Genomic DNA, 21,448 nt, shown 5'->3' with positions numbered 1-21,448 from the left:
GCAGAGAGACAGAGAGACAGAGAGAGAGAGAGAGACAGAGAGAGAGAGAGAGAGACAGAGAGAGAGAGACAGAGAGAGAGAGACAGAGAGAGAGAGAGAGAGAGAGAGAGACAGAGAGAGAGAGAGAGAGAGAGAGAGAGAGAGAGAGAGAGAGAGAGAGAGAGAGAGAGAGAGAGAGAGAGAGAGAGAGAGAGAGAGAGAGATGATTGATAAGACAATGGCTTGAAAGCAACAACCCTGAGATCCATGAAATAATATAAATATTAGATATTCCTCATAAAATAGTCTCTTCTTCTGGTTCCCAGGTGCGATTCCTTGAGCAGCAGAATAAGGTGCTGGATACAAAATGGACGCTGCTCCAGGAGCAGGGTCACAAGACCGTGAAACAGAATTTAGATCCACTCTTTGAAACCTACATCAACAATCTCAGGAGGCAGTTAGACAGTATTCTGAATGAGAGGGGCCGCCTGGATTCTGAGCTGAGGAACATGCAGGATACCGTGGAGGATTTCAAGAACAAGTGAGTGGGAGGGGTTGATGTGTGTGTGTGTGTGTGTGTGTGTGAGGAATTGTCTAGTCTTTCTATAGCCAGATGAAGTTCATGATGGAAAGGTAGGGAGAAGAAGGGGGGAAACAAGGGGGAGAGAGAGAGAGACGGCACTCAGAGGGAGACAGATGGACAGAAACAGACAGAGAATTATGTTCAGAGATTTCTTCTGAGTACCATGGAAAGCTCTATGGATTCTCCATTATAGAAATTGAAGGTCTAGTTTCTGGTAGGGAGTGGGGAAATGGAGGTAAGCAGAAAGAAGGAAAGAGAGTGGGGAAGGCTATCTCCTTGGCTGACAAATTCTTAGTAATCTGTGGACATGGGCTGAGGAATGGTTGATGGGGGGGGGAGGGGAAATAAAAAGAATAGAGAATATAGAAAGTGATAAGGGTTTACTTTGTTTCCGAGACATATTCCAGACCTGCATTTCTACTATATGTAGTTTGAGGATGTTGGCAAATAAGGGAATCCACAGCCCTTAGCCTTCTCTATACTGCCTTTTCAGTATTCTACCTCAGAACACAGGAGTGTGAAAAATACCTAGTCATGTCTAAGAGTTTCTGGATGATTCTAGTTTTTCCAGTCCAGCTTCCCTCACCCCTGCCCCACATTCCCCACAGCAGGAGTTATATAGTGTAGCCATAAAAGCACTAAGCCATAGATTCCCTGAATTGGAAAGCATCTCTAGTTTCATGTTTATGTTCATGAGTCACCTCCTCTAAAATGGTCAGTAAATAAGGATCCAGATTTTGACAGAGCTGTGATGCATATTGTGCACATGTATTTTAGGTTGGATACTTACAATGTTCCGGGCACCATACAGAGCATCACAATGTGTTGGCCCTGGTTTGAACATATGACAGGAGAGCTTTTGTTTCTGAGTCCTCCTACTTGATGTCTTCCTCCCTATTTTATCCCCGCCCCCAGTTTTGAGTACTAAGCCTTCTACCCCTGGGGTTGGGAGATAATGCCCTCCTCAGTATTATGTGGTGCCTAAAAAATCCTTGCTCAGTATGAAAAAAACAAAACAAGCCAGTTTAGGGCTTGACCTCTTTCCTCTGGCATTTAACCTATGACAATGATTACACTTTTATAGCATACTTATAGCATACAGGTATATTATATAGTCCTTTCCTCTTAAGGGCTTTCATTCCATTTTTCACACAGTAAAAATTTCCCCTATATCTAGGGAGAGGAAGAATGATGATGACCAAAGGAAGCAGACACAAAACACATATTCCACAGCTGGACTCCTGGTTCTGCTTGAATTGAATTTAATTAAATAGAATCAAATGGGATAGGATTCAACTTGAATTAATTCAATTTCTTTTATTCCCATTCAAGGGAGTCAGCATAATTTAGTTGAAGGAGTTCTAGATTTGGAGTCTTGTGACTTGGGTTCAAATCCCACCCATCTCCACAACAAAATACTTTCATGACCTTGGACAAATTATCTGCCTTCTTGGTGTCTCAGTTATCTCCTATATAAAAGAGAGTTGAACTATATGACCCAACTTTATATTTATGATATTAGGATCCTATGCATGACTATTTGATAACCTCAGGGCTTCCATGTTCTGAGTGATTTCTGTATGAAGGACGAGATGCATCAGTATAAATGGCTTCATGGATTGGAGAAAAGATAGAGAATGGATTGGTGCATTCTTTTTTGTTGGGTTTTTTTTTTGGATGGGGGAGGGCAGGGCAATTGGGGTTAAGTGATTTGCCCAAGGACACATGGCTAGTAAGTGTTAAGCATCTGAGACCAGATTTGTATTCAGGTCCTCCTGACTCCAGGGCTGGTGCTCTATTCACTGTGCTACCTAGCTGCCCCTTGGCATATTCATAGAATAATTGGATTAGTAACAGACAGACTGAGTGGGCCATTGAAAATTAGATGATTTTTCCAAAGCAGACAAGGAAGACAGATTCCTACAATTGCCAGTACCCAGGAACTCAGGCCATGCCCACTTCCTCACTTTCTGCCAGAATGCATCCCTTCATAACAGGTACAATCATCCTACACTGTCTCCTTCTCTCTCCCCAACTGGAGGTTCCTAGCCTGTAGGGAAGAAGAAATGATAAATAGACATCCTGCAACAGCAGAGATCAGTCTCCTTGTAGTCAATATGAAGACCAATGTGTGTGTGGCTTATTCACAGGTCTAATTGTGCCTCTCAAAGTTAACTATCCCAGGTTTCATTTCAATTGATCCTGTTCCTTTTTCCATTAGGTATGAAGATGAAATCAATAAGCGTACTACAGTTGAAAATGAATTTGTGATACTCAAGAAGGTAGGTGTGGGTTGATGTGTGCCTATAGCCTGAAGTTATATTTTGGGAACAGGGTGTGGCTCAGTGGAGTTTGGATGGAAAAGTTGGTCTGGTTTTTCTAGGATGTCGATGGTGCCTACATGAACAAGGTGGAACTAGAAGCCAAGGTGGACAGCCTCAATGATGAGGTCAACTTCCTGAGGACCCTCTATGAAATGGTAATGAACTAGCTCCTCTGAACGAAGTACAGGATATAGTGAATGGTGACTTTGCCACCAGCTAAGATCCCTGTAGACTAAAGGCTACTAGCTTGAGTGGTAGCTGAATCCCCAGATCCTGGGACTAACAAATATAATCCTGTCCCAGACTCAAATATTCCTAAGCATAAACCTGTTCTTGCAGTTCCCCAATTTTGATTTCTTGGGCATTTATATTCCTGAAAGAAATTCTTTATTCACTCCTAGTAACTATGCTTTGTGAAGAACCTTGGATGAGTCTCATAGATTTATAGGATGTTTGAGCTCTAAGATATCCTTGAGATTACCTTGTCCAAAGCCCTCCTTTGATGAGGTTTCCTGACTTCATGGACAACTTTCCAGAATAGGAGGCTATATTTTAATTAGTGAGGAGAAGCAGCAAGATTATAACCCAAGAGGTTACGGAGAGTCTTGGTGAGGGAGTGGTAGGAAAAAAAGTCACTAGATAATAAACATTTGAAAACCACTATGTTGGAAAATATTTGGAATCATGTCACTTTTTAGAAGTTTCAGCCAAGATTTCAGTTGCTCTCAACTTTCTTCAACATCTGAATGTGGCTGCAGTAGTGAGGAAGGTACAAAAGAGATGAATGACACAGATCCAGGTTACATGACTGCATATCTTTCCACAGGAACTCTCTCAGATGCAGGTTCATATCTCTGACACTAATGTTGTCCTGTCTATGGACAATAACCGTAACCTTGACCTGAACAGTATCATTGCTGAGGTCAAAGCTCAGTATGAAGACATTGCTAACCGCAGCCGAACAGAAGCTGAGTCCTGGTACCAGACTAAGGTGAGTTAGTGTTAATTTGGAATGGGAATCCAAGTTCTGGGACCCCACCTAGGACAATTGCTGCTTAAGGAACTGGGGAAATGTGAAGGAGAGGCATAAGGTAGACCTAATGGGAAATTTCTAAGGCTTGGTGGAACTAGTAGGGGAACCAGGTCAAAGATAGCATTAGTCTTATCCATGAATACTTAAAGAGTTTGAGTCCTGGTTCTGCCTCTTATGATTTTGGATAAATCACAACTTCTCTGCTCCTCAAGTTTCCTTAATTATAAAATGAAGTTAATACTTGACATCTCTAAATAATGAAATTGAGATTTACACTTTGTAAAGCTTGAAGGATATCCCAACAAAATTTTTTCAAGATTCTAAGTCCTAGTGTTCTAGAGACAGCAACTTGTAGATAGCAACTTTTCCTTCTACTCATTATAACAAGAGTGCCTACCCTCCCTGCTTATGCTAAACCTTTTCCTCTTCTCTGGGGGCATCAGTATGAGGAGCTGCAGCAAACTGCAGGACGCCATGGAGATGACCTCCGCAATACCAAGCATGAGATCTCTGAAATGAACCGTATGATACAGAGGCTGAGAGCTGAGATCGACAATGTCAAGAAGCAGGTAGGGTGGTGTCAAAAGAAGGTATACAAGTGGGTCAAGGGTGAAGCTACCTGTAGGCATTCCTATTATTATATGCATATACCTCAACTTGCACACTCATGCACACATAAATACACACACTCACCCCCCCACACACACACACACATGCACACATACACACACACTCAAATATACAGTCATATTCATTCAGGACTGGGAACATGATGCCACCATGCCAAATACCCAAGCTGCAGATGTCTTGAGTTCATATAGAGTGCTTCTTCTTGTTCTATCAGTTGTTCTGGTTTGTGTGACTTAAGCCTCTTCGGGAAGAAAAAAAAGAGGCTAGATTCTGTCCATCATGCCCCACCTCAAACATTTCTCTTTCTCCTTTCCTTTCCTCTGTAGTGTGCCAATCTGCAGGCTGCCATAGCAGATGCTGAGCAGCGTGGGGAGCTGGCCCTCAAGGATGCCCGGGCCAAGCTGGCTGAGCTGGAGGATGCCCTGCAGAAGGCCAAGCAGGACATGGCCCGCCAGCTGCGCGAGTACCAGGAGCTGATGAATGTCAAGCTGTCCCTGGACATTGAGATTGCCACCTACAGGAAGCTGCTGGAGGGCGAGGAGTGCAGGTGATCCCTCTTTCCCTACTTCCATCCCAAATCCCCAAAGGTTTATCTAAAGCTGAAATAATTCATCCTGGGTGACCCTTCATTTCCTTTACTTTTATTTAACATTCACAAGACTCTTTTATTTTTTTAGAGGAAAATTGGGGTTAAGTGACTTGCCCAAGGTCACACAGCTGGTAGGCATGTCAAGTGTCTGAGGCCACATTTGAACTCAGATCCTCCTGACTTCAGGGCCAGTACTCTATTCACTGCACCCCCTAGCTGGCCCACACAAGGTTCTTTTAAAGATAAATCAGCTTTTTAAAAAATTGCATGTGTTTTAAAGTATCACCAGTCAGATACCAGTCAGATCATCATTCTGGGAGTTTTAGATTTCTGTTTTCAGTTATGCATGTATCAGGTTTATCTACTCAACTGCCTGCCTCCTTTGATACATATAACTGAAAGCTGGCTAGATTTTCAAATTCTATATGTTGAGAGATGGAGAGTGTCACTGATAGAGAGATTTTGTTTTGATCTAGACTTGATAAGTTGTTTTCCATCACTACGTCCCAGGTTGAAATAGAGAATTCCAGAATTGGCATTCTGGTCCTCAGAACCAGCATCCCGCCTCCAGAGACCCAGAAATCCAAACAGACAGCTCAGAAAGGTCTCCAGGGAGGGAGTTATCATAATCTCCTTAGATTACCTGTTCTAGTAGGAAATGATTTGTAGTAGTCAGGAAATGTGCCCTTGAGATCTTTCTGGTTGCAACTTAAATCCATTTCAGTGCGTTATAGTAATGGCTAGACCTGAACCCAGTGCCTGGAGTTTTGGACCTGGAGTCAGGAAAATCTGGTTTCAAATCTCTACTCAGACTAGTGTATGACTTTGAGCAAGTCACTTAAACTCTGAGTCTCCGTCTCTGTCTGTAAAATGAATGAGAACAATAATGGTATCTACCTTACAGGGTTATTGTGAGCATCAAATGATGTCTCTTTACCCCCAAAGTTATATAATTATAAGCATTAAATGAGATAATACATATAAAATGCTTTGAAGATCTTGGCTGTGTACCTTCTGTTGTTAGACAGAAGGTATCTTATCAGTTACCGGTAGTTATAGGACTTTGGAGTTATCTCCATGGGCACAAAGTTGCTTCTCCGTTTCCACTGTCTAGTTCCAATCTCACCTCCGTTCCTTGTTCTTTATAGGCTGAGTGGAGAGGGAGTTGGACCAGTCAACATCTGTAAGTACCTTGCTCTGAATGGTGTTATTAATATTAATATTAACATTGGGTTCTAGTTTTAAAGGTAGGGTCCCTAGATAGCAGTCACACTACCTGGAAATTTAATATGGGCAAGAGGTCTAGAAGAAGTGTGGTCAAATGAAGAGTTCAGATGAGGAGGCTTCTTATTCTTGTTTTGTCAATGACTTACTGAGGGACTGTGACCAAACTGTGCAAACTTGGGACCTTAGTTTTTCCTACCCGCAAAATGGGAATAATACCTGCCTTACAAATCTGCCTTACAATTGTGATAAAATTCATGTAAGAGCTTTGGAACATATAAAGCTCATGTGTCAGCTCCTTGAGAATGGTGGCCATAACGGTCTTACACCAGGTCTAACACATAGCTCCACACAATGCATACTTGGTTAATTGAATTAAGAAAAGATGCATATGATGAGATATAGAAGCAGTAATGATCCTTTGCACATAGTATGACCACGGTCCAGTCACTTTCCTCACCTGCCAAGTGAGTTTCAATCTTCTCATCTACAAAAGAGTTGGATTGCTCCAGCTCACAATCTATAATCGTATAATATATAAATTAAGTTCTGGAGAGTTTTTACGGTGATTAGACTCACGGGAAGCCACGGAGTAGCTGCGATTGTAATGTTGGTGTGTTCTGCTAGAAAAGTCACTCGGGAGGTTGAGTGATACACCCTTGACCTGAGCCTTCCCGATCTCAAAGTCGCATTGGGCACGCCGTGGCCAGCCAGGGTCCCGGTCATCCCAATGGGTGGCCAAGGCGGCTTGCTCATCTCCTCTCCCTTCCTGTAGCTGTGGTCACATCCAGCGTGTCCGGAAGCTACGGCAGCGGCGGCGGCTTCGGCAGCGGCGGCGGCTTCGGCAGCGGCGGCGGCTTCGGCAGCGGCATGGGCGGAGGGCTCGGAGGCGGCAGCGGCTACTCCTACTCCGCCAGCAGCGGCGGCGGGGGAAGCATCAGCGCTGGGGGCTCCGGCTTCAGCTCCGGCAGTGGCCGGGGCGTGGGGGTTAGCCTGGGCGGCGGCGGCGGGGGTAGCAGCTCCAGCGTTAAGTTTGTGTCCACCACTTCCTCCACCCGGAAGAGCTTCAAGAGCTAAATGTCCTCCCAGCTTTCACTTGAATATCAGCTCTCCCTGTCCCCTGGCCGATGCCTGACGGATCCTCATTAGCTTGGACGGCAGCCAAGCTGCTCTCTGCTTTCCTGTCTCCCCGTTCCCTTCTCCCTTTTCCTTGGTGTTTAGTCTAGATCAGACTAAGGGGGTGATTTGTATTCATGAGCCTTCCAGGTCACCTCCAGCCTTTAGCACCCTCATCTCTGGTTCTTAACTCCCAGCCTGGCCAGAGGCCATCAGAAAATGCTTTCCAATGAACCTTGGAGGCCTTATAAGTAATCTCTGTCTTCCTTTCTACGACTCTACTCAGTCCAGCATTCCCCTCTCTTAGCCCAAAACTATGACCAGGCCCTCCTGACTACAGGGCCAAAGATGTGAGAAGCACGGTCCGTATTGGTATGTTTGCTTAGAAAACCCGGACCGGAAACAACTGAAGACAGGCTTTGTTTCAGTCCCAATCTGGGCTCTTCAAGCCTTGGGGAGTGGCGATTCCCAGGTCTCTTGATGGGGCACCCTAGGGCAATCTTGTGATTTCAGAAAGAGTGGTTCAGCCCAAGCTCTGTCTAGGGGAAAGGTGTCTGGCCTCCGCACTGTGATGGAGGATGGGATTTAGCCATTTGTGTTGTAAGCAATTCTGGTTTCTCCTGGGAGACAGCTTTTCATTCCTCAGGAGGTGGCATTTGGTTGTACTGGAAGCAAAAGTCGCTCGGTGAATGTCAACACAACTCCACTCCCCATTGTTTGTTCTTGATTCTGACCACTTTTTGGTGTTTGTTCAATAAAGTACATTTATAATTTAAGTGTCTCAGCAGAATTTCTTTCCCATATCTATAATCAACCTTGAGAATAATCTCTGGATAATGGCATCCTTGATAAGGGCAAATGAGCATTGGTTTGCTCATCTAAGAAGTGAAGGTTTAGTACTTTTCCAGAGTGAAGAGTAAGGGGAGGTGGGGTGGAGAGTGGTCCCTGGAAACACTGATTAGTGACTGGAATACCTGGGGATTTCCCTGGATTGCTGATAGCAGGTTGACAATCTCCCACCCCTCAGAAATGAAGGACCATAGAAAGAACCCCAGAAAACCAAATCTAAATTCAAAGTTCTTGTTCAACAACTTGCTAATTGCTGAAACTTGAAACAAATCTCTTAATTTGTGCTTTAATACCTTCATCTATAAAATGGAGATGATACCTGTTGTAGGGATAAAATGAGAAAACACTTTGAAAAGGCAAAAGAACATTAGAAAACACGAGGTAAAAAGACAACAAGGATTTGTAGAGGCAACTTCTCTCATTTGCTTTTTTTTTTTCCCTAGATGAGAACCAATTAGTGACCTGAAACTCTGCCCTAAAGTTTTCAAATGCTAGAGATCTGCCTGTCTGTCACTGAGGGGACTGTCCAAATCTGGCCTTGCCTTCAAGGCCCAGCACAATCTGGCTCTGGACTATCTTTTTAGTTCTACTTCTGGTGTTCCCCCTCATGGAATCCATGCTCCAAACAACTGGGCCACTAGTTCTCATCTTTCCTCCTGCATCCCACTTCCATGATGCCTGTATGTACTCATTACTACCTGTTGAAATCCTCTTACTTCAAAGCTCAGGGCTTTCCACAGAAGCCCTCCATGGTCTTAGCTAAGGTCCTACTCTGGTTCAATAAGCTAAAAGTGCCCTGTTCTTCCTCCAACTTTCCTAGAGTTCTTTATCTGGATGTCCCTCTTGCGCCTACCATGCTTATTACCTTGCATTCTAATTATTTGTACATGTATCTGTTGTTTCACTCATCTTACCCCATCAGCTTAAAGGCAACTTCTTTGAGACGTCTAGTTGTGGATAGATCTCTGGATCCAGAAAAAGGAAGACTTGAGTTCAAATCTGGCATGAGATACTTACTAGCTGTGTGACCCTGGGCAAGTCACTTCATCCTGTTTACCTCAGTTTCCTCACCTGTAAAAATGAACTAGAGAAGAAAATTACAAACCACTCCAATATCTTTGCCAAGAAAATCCCAAAAGGGGGTCACAAAGAATCAGAAACAAATGCACAACAACAACAGCATAGATCAAGGACTATATTTTTTTAATTGTTTGTTTTTATTCACCTTTATAAGCATTTATTTTATGTATTTAAAAACATTATCCTGAGAAGGGATCTATAGGCTTCACCAGACTGTCAAAGGGATCCCTGACACAAAAAAATGTAAGAACTTGTGAACCAGTGAAAACCAGTTTGCTGAGTATGGCCTTAATACCCAGGATGCATAAATGCTGAGGTTTCACTCACCCGGAGATCAGCACCTTTCTCCAGCTTCTTGCTTGTTGCAGCACAGAGTTAAGTTTCCTGAGTTTCTGTCCCCCATTCTTCACTTCTTATTAAGCAACTCAGAAAATACCCTCCAAGACCAGAGGTGTCATAATACTGCACAATAATCATCAGTGACCCCGAGCCGGATTAAAATGGAATTGGGAAATAACAAAATAAATAAAAATACTAGATATATGTATATACACCCACACCCACATATACATACACACATATGTATACACACATATCTATATATAAAACAATATGATGATGCAAAATACAAATACAATGAAACATAGGTAATGCTATATTTTAAAACTAAGCTAATATGCTTCCCACAAGGGTCCTTGTGTATGATTTAGTGGCCTCCATTTCTTTCTTTATTTTTTTTTAATTTATTTTTCATTTTAAACATTCATTTCCACATAATTTTGAGTTGCCAATTTTCTCCCCATCTTTCCCCTACCCCTACCCCAAGATAGTGAGCCTATTGAGTACCCTTTCCCCCAATCTGCTCTCTCCTATATCTTCCCCAATACCCCCTTTAACTCTCTAGTAGGGGAAGATGGGTTTCTATACCCCAGTGCCTGCACATCTTATTTCCTAGTTGTATGCAAAAAAACATTCTTTTAAGCATTTGTTTTTAAAACTTTGATTTCCAGATTCTTTCCCTTCTTCCCTCCTCACCCACCCCCACTGGGAAGATAAGCAATTCAATATAGGTTGTACATGTGTAGTTATGCAAAATATTTCCATAGTAGTTATATAGTGAAAGACTAACCACATTTCCCTCCATCCTATTCCACCCCCACCCATTCCATTCTCTACCTTGATCCTTTCATTTTTCAAACTTATGTGCTTCTAACTAGCCTCTCCCTCCCACATGCTCTCCCCTCCATCATCCCCCCTCTTATCCCCTTCCCCTCCACTTTCCTGTAGAGCAAGATACCCAATTGAGTGTGTATGTTATTCCTACCTTAAGCCAAATTCAATGAGAGTAAAGTTGACCCATTCCCTTTTACCTTCCTGCTCTTCCCTTCCATTGTAACAATTTTCTCTTGCCTCTTTATATGAGATAATTTATCCTAGTCCATCTCTCCTTTTCTCCTTCTCTCATTATATTCCTCTCTAACCTCTTAATTTTATTTTTCAGATATCATCCCTTCCTATTCAACTGGTCCTGTGACCTCTATCTATACATGTACACACATATACACACACTCACATATGCATTTATACACACATACACCCTCCTATAAATAGATATATATCTACATACACGTAAATATATACACATATATATTCCCTTCAACTATCCTCATACTGAGAAAGTTTCATGAGTTACAATGATCATTTTTCCATGTAGGAATGTTAATAGTTCAACTTTAGTAAGTTCCTTATGATTTTTTTTCCCATTTACCTTCTCATGCTTCTCTTGCTTCTTGTATTTGAAAGTCAAATTTTCTGTTCAACTCTGTTTTTTTTTTTCATCAAGAATATTTGAAAGTTCTCTCTTTCATTGAATGACCATATTTTCCCCTGTAGCATTATACTCAGTTTTGCTGGGTAGGTGATCTTGGTTTTAATCCCAGCTCCTTTGACCTCTGGAATATCATATTCCAAGCCCTTTGATCCCTTAGTGTAGAAACTGCTAGATCTTGTGTTATCCTGATTGTGTTTCCACAATATTCAAATTGTTTCTTTCTGGAAGCTTGTAATATTTTTTCCTTGACCTGGGAACTCTGGAATTTGGCTATGATATTCCTTGGAGTTTTCTTTTTGGGATCTTTTTCAAGAGGCAATCGGTGAATTCTTTAGATTTCTATTTTGCCCTCTGGTTCTAGAATATCAGGGCAATTTTCCTTGAAAATTTCTTGAAGGAAGATTTCCAGACTCTTTTTTTGATCGTGGCTTTCAGGTAGTCCAATAATTTTTAAATTATCTCTCCTGGATCTATTTTCCAGGTCAGTGGTTTCTCCAATGAGATATTTCACATGGCCTTCTATTTTTTCATTTGTTTGGATCTGTTTTATGGTATCTTGATTTCTCATAAAGTCATAAGTTTCCTTTTGCTCTAATCTAGTTTTAAAGAAATTATTCTCTTCAATGAGTTTTTGAAATTCTTTTCCATCTGGGCAATTTGACTTTTTAAGGCATTCTACTCCTCACTGACTTTTGGGGCCTCTTTTGCCATTTGAGTTAGTCTATTTTTTAAGGTGTTTTTTCTTCAGTATTTTTTTTGGGTCTCCTTTAGCAGACTGTTGACTCACCTTTCATGATTTTCTTGCATCATTCTCATTTGTCTTTCCAAATTTTCCTTAACTTCTCTTACTTGATTTTCAAAATCCTTCTTGAGCTTGTAAACAATTCATATTTTTCTTGGAAGCTTTTGATGTAGGAATTTTGGCTTCATTGACTTTTTCTGGTTCCATGTTTTGATCCTTTTTATCTCCAAAAAAGGATTCTATGATCTGATTGTGCTTCCTCTGCTTGCTCATCTTGCCAGCCAATTACTTGACTTTTGAGCTCTGCCATGGTAGAACTCTGCTTCCAGAGTGGAGAAAGAGCTGTGTCCCAAATTGCTGCAGTTTTTGCTAATGTTGTCAGAGGTCTGAGGAGGGTACCCTCTCTAGAGACACCCCAAGCTCTGGCACACTGGCCACATATCCCAAGACCACCACCCAAGACCGTGACCCAGATCCAATCAGGCCAAAGCAAGAGCATTTACCCTCTGAATGGTCACTTGGTCCCCCTAGGATCCAGGAGCCAGGTCCAGGAGCTCTGGAGGCAGTCAGGTGGACTGCCTATCACCTGGTTCCAACAGAGTTCCCCACTGATCTTTTACTTTCTCTTTGGAGTTTATGGGTTGAGAAGTCTAGAAACTGCTACAGCTTCTGGTGATCCTCTCTCCTGAAGTCTGCTCTGGACTTTCTATGCTGCTAGTTGGGGCTGCCCTGAGGCCAGAACCACATGGCTCACAGGGGACTGCACTCAGCTCCCAGACTGGCATGATAGACCCTTCCTGTTGGCCTTCCAGGCTGCCTTCAGTGGAAAATTTGTTTCTCTCTGTCACTTTGTGGGTTCTGTAGCTCTAAAATTTGTTTAGAGTCATATTTTACAGGTATTGGAGGTGGTTGGAGTGGGAGCCCAGCAGAGTTCCTGTTTTTACTCCACCATCTTGGCTCTCATGGCCTCCATTTCAACTTGAGTTGATACTGCTGGTCTAAGGTCCTCACCGCCCCCCCGCCCATGTTACCCCTGCTGCCTTGCCTCTCAGGTGATCATACAGTCTTCCATTAATGCTATGTCAGCTCCTGGTCCATAAGGCTATCCAAGTTTGAGTTCTGAGTGGTTCAGGGCTTTGGATTAGAATGTACTTCTTGTTGTATGTATGAGCCAGTGGGCTGCGCAAGGAGTTAGGGACAGTGTATGCGCAGGAGGACAGGAAAGGGAAATCTGCCTATGATGCTCCTCATTGGCATCTGTCCTTTCATGGCCTCCATCCTTGTGAGTCATTATCATTCTTTGGGAACAGCTCCTCTTTTTTCTCCTATAGAATTAGTTTAGAAATGATCTAATACAACTTCTTCATTTTACAGAAGAGGAAACTGGGGCCCTAAGAGGGCTTCAATTGTAGTAGTTAGTGGCAAAGATGAACTCTGAACCCAAGTCCACTTTCAAGTGTCCTGTTATGGCCCTTTCTCAATCCTAGGCACTGGAATCCTCCTTGACATAGCCCCTGCCCACTCCTGCTGACCTCTGTCCCTAGTATCCATGGATCTTTCTGTCCAAGTTGCTGTTGGTTGGAAAAATGACTCATTGTGACATCTTCTTGGCTTTCCTGATCAGAAATCATTCCGGTTCATACCACAGAGCTTGGGTGAAGAGATGTAGGGGACAGTTAGACTCTAATGTTGCTCTCATTTTGTCATCTTGATTCTGCCTTGATGTTTTGATTTCTACAATAACATCTTTCACATTTAACACCTTCTCTCCACTCACAACCACCACCTTAGCTCAGGCCCTCATCACCTCTGGCCTGGAATATTGCAACAGCTTCCTAATGGTTCTCACTAACTCCCAATGGTTCTCTCTTCATTCCAGTCTACCTTCCATATAGCTGCCAAAGTGACTTTCCTTAAGTAAAGATCTGACCATGTGGCTCCCCTACTCAATAAATGCCAATAATTCCTTCCCCCTTTTTTAGCATAAAGTACAGATTTCTCTGGCTTTTAAAGCTCTTCACAACTTGGTCGATATTTATCTCCTTAGACTCATTATACATTATTTCCCTTCTTGCCCTCTATGTACAATTCAGTTTCTTTGTTCATCTTGCACAGGTCTCCATCTTATATCTCTGTACCTGGTATACATTCAGTCCTGATCTCGACCTCATAGCCCCTTACTTCCTTGAAGACACAACTTAAACACGGTATTTCTAATCCTACCACACTCCTGTTTCCCTAATTACATTTTATGTATTGTCTATCCCAGGGCCCAGTCAGCTGCTCGTTCCCATTAAGGTTCTAGGGTACTCTGAGGAATTAAGGTGTCTAGTATCTATGCTATCTTTAGCTCCTACCACTTGTGTTCTTCCTACTGTCCAATCCATTAACAACTAGTGACCCACTTCCATTTAACTACTTAACATCAATTGGCTTTTACTAAGGGATACTTACTTGGAAGCTATAAGTACAAACATTTTCCTCCCATGTTTTGGGGGCAAACTCTTTGATATACTATCTTAGTCTATGGGGAGAATGCAGTCAGACTATGTAGTTTTTATATAACATTAATCCAATATAGGTCATAACTCTCTATGGGTCCTCTTCTCAACTGTTGAGGAGTAAATTCTAAAGGTCACTTCATGCTTATCTGGTCATCAATGCTGGGAAGACTGCAAAATCTGATTTGGGTTCCAATTCTTGGATTCCTAAATTCCTATAGGCTCATACTCCTGCCTGACCTTTCAATCTCACAAGATCAGAGCCTCCAAGTTAATTTCCTTTACCTAAATCAAAAGAACAATACTGAGGAAGGCAACAAAGCAAGACCCTCTTTCTAGAAGGCCATATATTAACCTCAGATGTGAAAGGTCTAAGGGCTTTCATCTTACAGTATTATAAGTCAGTAGAGAACAGAGATCCATGAAGACAGAGCAGTGGAAGGGAATGAGGCTGAGATCAACTGGAGTCTTTTGAAGATGCCTCCAGCTTGGGTTCTAAAGCTGCAGTGGCTTAGGAGATGAGACAGTTACACCGGTCTCTGCTGCTCCAAGATCTCTCCAAGGTACTTTTCATCACACCACTCTCTTGGAATCAGGCTCTTCAACCTCTTCCATGTGGCATCATAAGCATTCTGCATGTGTTCCATTAGCTGTTACAATTCTTTATATGTTTACTCTATATTCTCTCTCTCTCTCTCTCTCTCTCTCTCTCTCTCTCTCTCTCTCTCTCTCTCTCTCTCTCTCTCTCTCTCTCTCTCTCTCTCTCTCTCTCTCTTTCTACTCCCTCTTTCCCACTTCTCTCTCCTTCCCTTCCCCACTCTCAATATATAACATATGTATTTTCCTTCCCATTATTAAATGGAAACCCCTTTTCAGTAGGGATTGCTTCACTTTATAATCTTAGTACCTCCATCATCCAGCACAGTGCCTGGTACCTAATAGACACTTTATAAAAGCTTGTTGACTATTTAGTTGATTGGGACTGACTAGGTGTATAGCCATAGACAAAGTGGCTTTAACCTCTGTAAGCCTCAGTTTCCTCATCTGTAAAATGGGGATAATACACTGCTGACCTCATGGAATTAGCTATGAAACATGCATAGTAAAGTTTTAAGTTCTAGATAAATAAGTCAGTTATTATTGTCGGGAGAAGAAGCAATTAATTGTCTCCCCTCACTCAGCTAAACACACAACTGTCTCAGGAATACCCATCACCAGCTTATTCCTTTCCTACTTCTGAGTCTTCTTTAAAGCAGCCAATTGTGCTTACAGCATACTTTTTGATACCAATCTTTCCGCAAGTCCTTTTTCTAGGAAATTTTCCTTGTTTTGCTTTTTGGAGGGCAATTGGTTTTAAGAGGCTTGCCCAAGGTCAATGGCAGAAATTTTCCAAGATTGATAGCACAAACTGGACATGATTTCCCCTAATTCTGTCCTCATATCAATTTTGTATTTAGGATCATAGATTTAGAATTGGAAAGGATGTCAGAGATCCCTTCTGATCCAATGCTCTTATTAGTAAGGAAATGAAGACCCAACAAGGTTGAATAACTTGCCCAAGGTCACAGAGGAGGTGAGCAGCAAAGACAGGAACTTGAATCTAGAGTCTCTAGACCTCAAAACCAGAATTTTCCTCATTTTACCTATTAATCTTCAATATACACTTAGCCTTTACTTATAGGGAAGATAATGAAAAAAAAACATCCTTTACCTTTATAGCACTTTATGGTTTACAAAACACAGAAAACAAATATGATTTGGAGTTAGAGTATCTAGGTTTGGATCCCTGTTTTGTCATCTGTGACCTTGGACAAGTCACTTCATATTTCTGGGCCTTGGTTTACTCATCTATAAAATTAGGGTGTTGGCAGTAACTGTAACATTGTGTGATGACCAACTTTGAGAGACATAGTTCTTCTCAACAATACAAGGATCTAAGACAATTCCAAAAGACTCATGATGGAAAATACTACCCACATCCAGAGAAAGAACTATGGGGTTTGAATGCAGATTGAAGCAGACTATTTTCTCTCTCTTTTTACTTTCTCATGGTTTTTCTCTTTTGTTCTGACTCTTCCTTCACAATATGACTAATGTGGAAATATGTTTAATATGATCATGCCTGTATAGCCTATATCAGATTGCATGACTTCTTGGAGGGAGAAATTTGGAACTCAAAATCTTTTAAAAGGGAATGTTGAAAACTAAAAATAAATTTTAAAACAGCATGAAAAAATAACATAAAATTAGGTTGTTGAACTAAATTAATTCTAAGGCCCCTTTTAGCTTCAAACCTATGATCATATAAACCCTGTGAGGTAGGATGAAAGCATTATTGTCCCCTTTTCATAGGATTTTAGAACTGTAAGGAGAGGCCTTAGAAATCTTCTAGTTCAACCCCTTCATTTTACATATGAGGAAACTGAGACTCAGGGAGGGAGGTGGAGTGATTTACTCAAGATCACATAGCTAATAAATCTCAGGACCAAGTCTCAAACTCAGGTCCCCTGACTCCAAGCCTAAGGATCTTTCCATTACTCTTCATTCCATTAGTCTTCATTTGTTTCTTGGTTTGACAATGTCTGCATTCCACTGTGGGTTTGCACAATCAAATTCCCATAGATTGCATGCCTTTCATGGGCAGAGACTGAGTCTGTGCAGGCTTAGGCACTAAATCAGAGCTTTCTGATGATTATGATAGTTTGCTCCTTTTTCTCATCCCCTAACCCAACCCAGCGTAGCAGCCATTCGGCAAATTGTCATGATGATGAATGAGTCAGGCTACAATTGCTCAATGTCTTTTCTCCTTGCAAAAGTAAGAAGCACACGGCTAATCCAAAGGTCACTGGGGAAAGGACCTAGAGCTCCTTAGGGGAGGAGGCAGCAGTATCCTACTTCGTAAGGGCAAGAATAATTTCTATTTGGACAGTCTGCTTGGGGAGGTGGCTGAACTGTCATCAAGAGTTACTCAGAACTGCTTGTTTCAGTCTATTTTGCACAGTTGTCTTGTCAGCCCTTTGTTCTCTAAACCTGGCCTTCCCCATGAAAAGTGCTGTGAGAAAATATTCTAAGACTCAACAGTCAATAACCATTATGAGTGTCCTAAGAGGGCTGTTTAAATTGTCTTGAGAAGTCTTCTTTCAGCTGAGTGCTGTCCTGAGTGCTGGGTAGAAGGAGGAAGATGAAAATGGGGAAAGGATATAAATCTCCTCAGTCTGATGGGGTTAGAGAGAAGGGTTTGGGATGTGAGATGGGACACAAACCAAGAACATGAGCAGAGCATAGGAATCTTTTTCTCCCCTCCCCCCAGATTATTTAGATAGACAAATCCAAATGAAGAGAGTTCTGGCATTGGAGGTGGAAGTGAATTAACAGGAATGAACTGAGGAGTTTTCTTGGGTAGGTTTCCTGGGGAAGTTAAATTTTGAACAGGATTTAGAAAATAAAGGAGGCAAGTTATAAGCAAACAAGGCAGCATAGGAAAAAAATCTTGTTCAAAGGGTGAAAAAATTGGAAGAGAAGATATTGGTAGTGGTGGAGCAAGTTTGCCTATCTGGAATAGAGTCTGAGCTGGGGAATCATCAGACCCCAATACTAATTAGATAGAAAGACTTTAACATTCTGTCCAAGGAGCTGGAATTTAGTTAACAACATGGCTTCTGCCTTGAGTCTAACCTTGAGTCTAACAAGTTTACCTTCTTACTCAGTAAACTATACTAGCTCCCTATTACCTCTGGGATCAAATATAAAATGCTCTGACACTGGAAATTCTTCACAATATGAGTCTTTCTTAGCTTTAAAGTTTCCTTATACATCATGCTCCTTCCATGTGCTTGAATATCTAGCCACAAAAGTCTTCCTCTCCCAAGACACTTAGTCTCCCAGATCTATGCTTTTTCAAAGGCTGCCCCCCCCCCCATAGAATACTCTCTCTCCTCTCTTTCACCTAATGGTTTCTGTGATCCAGCTCAAATTCCAGCAGGCATTTCCCTGTCTATCCCTCTCCATATATCATCCCCATTCTAGTCCCTTCCTTCTGAGAATACCTTCCCTCCATTCTGTATATATCTTATATATGTATTGTTTCCCCTATTAGAATGTGAGCTCTTGGAGGGCAGACACCATGCTGTTGACCATCTTCCTATGCCAGCGCTTAGCACAATACCTGGTACACAGTAAGCATCTAATAAATGCTTATTGACTGGGTGATGGGGCCCCTGCAGGGGATGTAGGGGATCATAAGTGTGTTTCAGGATGATGACGCCTGGCGCCATGGTTACCAGATTTGCACCAGGTGGTGCCAAGCTACACCCAACCCTAAGCCAGAGACACAATCCAATGCTAACAGAGGGCAGAGTTAATGGGGGTGAATATGACTGTGACTCAACTGTTAGAAATGTAGGGAAGGTAGAACTCATTAGCAGCCAATTTATCTGTCTGAATGTGTCATTTCTTCCTGTTCTGTGCTCCTATGGCACCTGTCTTATTATTTTTCCCAATGATATCTTATATTCTAGTCATTGGTATGAATGCCTTTTTCTCCCCTCCCAGACTACAAGAGGCCAGGTATGGAGACTACAACTAAGCTCTCTTCAATGGCAGGGGACCAAATATTCAATTCTGAGATGAGGGAGTTTGCAGTGCATATTTTCCTCCCTCAGCTCCTCTTCTTTGATGTATTCTGTGTCCTAGAAACACAGGACCTATCCGTGGAGCCCCCAGGAAGTAAGTCATTTGGGGGAATACAAGGCCTGATTGCCTTTCCCAGAGGGTTGGATGGGTGGGTAAGACTACAGGTTTTCAGTAGACTCAAACCTTATTACTTATATTCTTTTGTGCTGCTATCAAGAGTCAGATAAACAATTTGTTCAACAGAGAAATACATGAACTATCCACTAGAAATTTACTCAGTTAATTGTCCTAATAAGAATATTGCATAGGTGGTAAACTTATAAGGATAATCTTCAAGCAGGATGAACTGGGGCAACAAATGCAAGTCTGAGGTGTAATATTTGAAAGAACCAATTAGTCGTTGCTGTGAATTCCAGGAGAATAATAATAATAGAATTCATATATCCATTTAAGGTTTGCAAGGTGCTTTGATTATGTTATCTTATTTGACCTTCACAATAATTCTGGAAGGTAGGTAACTATCATCATGCCCATTTTACAGATGAAGAAACATAGACTGAGGGATGTTAATTGACTTGCCTAGGGTGGCATGGCTGGCAAGTGTCTGAGGCAGGATTTGAACAATGGTCCTTTTGACACACTGTTCAGATTTCTATCCACAGTGTCACATAGATGGTCAGAGACTGATGGTCTGTATGATGTTTGGCCTTGAATCTTAACCTATCTGAAGTTAAGTTCATCTTCACAGATGGAGTGGCTATTGTCCTGGACATCTTTGCAAAGTTTTTATCTTTGGGCTCCCCTAATAAATGCTTTTAGATTTCAAAAATGCATCTATATATGAATCAAAATAAGAAATCTAAATAAGTTAATAAGCCATTGTTTTAAGAAGGACTTTGAATGGCTGTCATTTTGACTATTATAAATAACACAAATTAAAAATAAAGAACATATGAATAAAGATGCTATCTATATCTAGAGACAGAACTGATAAATAGAAGTATGTATAGAATAATTTTACACACACACACACACCACACACACACACACACACCTATTTGTGTCTAATGATAGCCATCTCTAGGGTGGAGTGGTGGGAGAAAAAAAGAGAAAAAAACACAAATTTTCATGGTAACTTTATTATATATATATATACATATATATTAAAAGGAATAGCAAGTTACACATAATAGATTTTCAGTTTCATGTACAAACATATTTTTTTTTGGGGGGGAGAAATTGGGGCTGACTTGCTCAAGTTCACATGGCTGGTAAGTGTTAAGTGTCTGAGGGCAGATTTGAACTCAGATCCTCCTTACTCCAGGGCCAGTGCTCTATTCACTGCGCCACCTAGCCTTCTCCAAACATCTTTTTTTTTTTTTTAAAGATTATGTTATGGGAATGCTTGCTTTTTTACATAATTTAAAATAAAAAATATTTTTAAAAAGCTTGTATGTATACCAACAATAAAAATGCAATAAAAGATATTTAATAAAGGGGCAGCCAGGTAGCACATCGAGTAAGAGCACCGGCCCCAGTGTCGGGATGACCTGGGGATTGAATCTGGGCTCAGACACTTAGCACCACACCCAGAAACACCTGGCCATGTAACCTTGAGCAAGTTACTTAACCCCAATTGCTTTAAAAAAAAGTACAAAAAAAGATATTTAATAAAATTAGTGCAAATACAATAAACACTTTAAAACGCAGTAAAAAGCATCATGGTCACACTAAACAAATGCTGAGAGAAAGGAAAAGGAACCCCAGCCTCCTGTAACTGGACAGCTCCAAACTTTTTGGAATCATTTTACCCATTGATATGCACATTTCCATAGTGTGAGCTAGTCTGACAATTATGTGCCAGAACTGAATTTGGCATAAACCTGATTTAATTGCCTCCTCTTCCCTGACCCAGGAACAGGTAGAGCCTCTGAAGCTATCCCCAATCTGTGGCCTCAGCTGTGTTCCTCTGCTTACACACCTATTGATAAGATAAAATCCAAGAGGGCAGGAGCTATCCCCAGCAGTAGCTAGCACAGGAGTGGGAAACCTGTGACTTTGAGGCCACATATGGCCCTATAGGTCCTCAAGTGCAGCCCTTTGAATTCAAATTCACAGAAAAGTTCCCCTCAGTCAAAGGACCACACTTGAAGACCTAGAGGACCACATGTGACCTCAAGGCCTCAGATTCCCCACCCCTGGAGCACATTTGAAGTAGGGAGCCCAAGACAGAAAGTTATTAGCCCCAGATAGCATAGTGGCTAACATATAGGATTAACCCAAGTCAAAATTTAAAAATGAAGTCATGATAGCCCTGGGCAAACAGGTTGCCTCC

The 21,448-nt window shown here is 41.7% G+C and overlaps 1 protein-coding gene across 1 annotated transcript in view; it reads left to right on the top strand.

The window, feature by feature from the left end:
- The window catches only part of LOC138171612 (keratin, type II cytoskeletal 5-like), a 9,630-nt gene extending 1,376 nt beyond the window's left edge, over positions 1–8,254 (top strand). The window contains exons 2-9 of the mRNA XM_069101145.1: positions 306–520; positions 2,784–2,844; positions 2,946–3,041; positions 3,713–3,877; positions 4,363–4,488; positions 4,876–5,096; positions 6,287–6,321; positions 7,138–8,254. Coding sequence (XP_068957246.1) covers positions 306–520; positions 2,784–2,844; positions 2,946–3,041; positions 3,713–3,877; positions 4,363–4,488; positions 4,876–5,096; positions 6,287–6,321; positions 7,138–7,439 — 1,221 coding nt within the window. The 3' untranslated portion in view covers positions 7,440–8,254. The remainder of the gene's footprint in view (positions 1–305; positions 521–2,783; positions 2,845–2,945; positions 3,042–3,712; positions 3,878–4,362; positions 4,489–4,875; positions 5,097–6,286; positions 6,322–7,137) is intronic.
- The last annotated feature ends 13,194 nt before the right edge of the window (positions 8,255–21,448 follow it).

This window comes from Petaurus breviceps, unplaced genomic scaffold (assembly GCF_028583685.1).
Source record: "Petaurus breviceps papuanus isolate PSGF00001 unplaced genomic scaffold, PetGlider_PUasm1.0 454, whole genome shotgun sequence".
In the NCBI taxonomy this organism is placed as follows: Eukaryota; Metazoa; Chordata; class Mammalia; order Diprotodontia; family Petauridae; genus Petaurus; species Petaurus breviceps.
The sequence above is the reverse complement of the archived record's forward strand: the minus strand, read 5'-3'. Positions and strand labels throughout refer to the sequence as shown.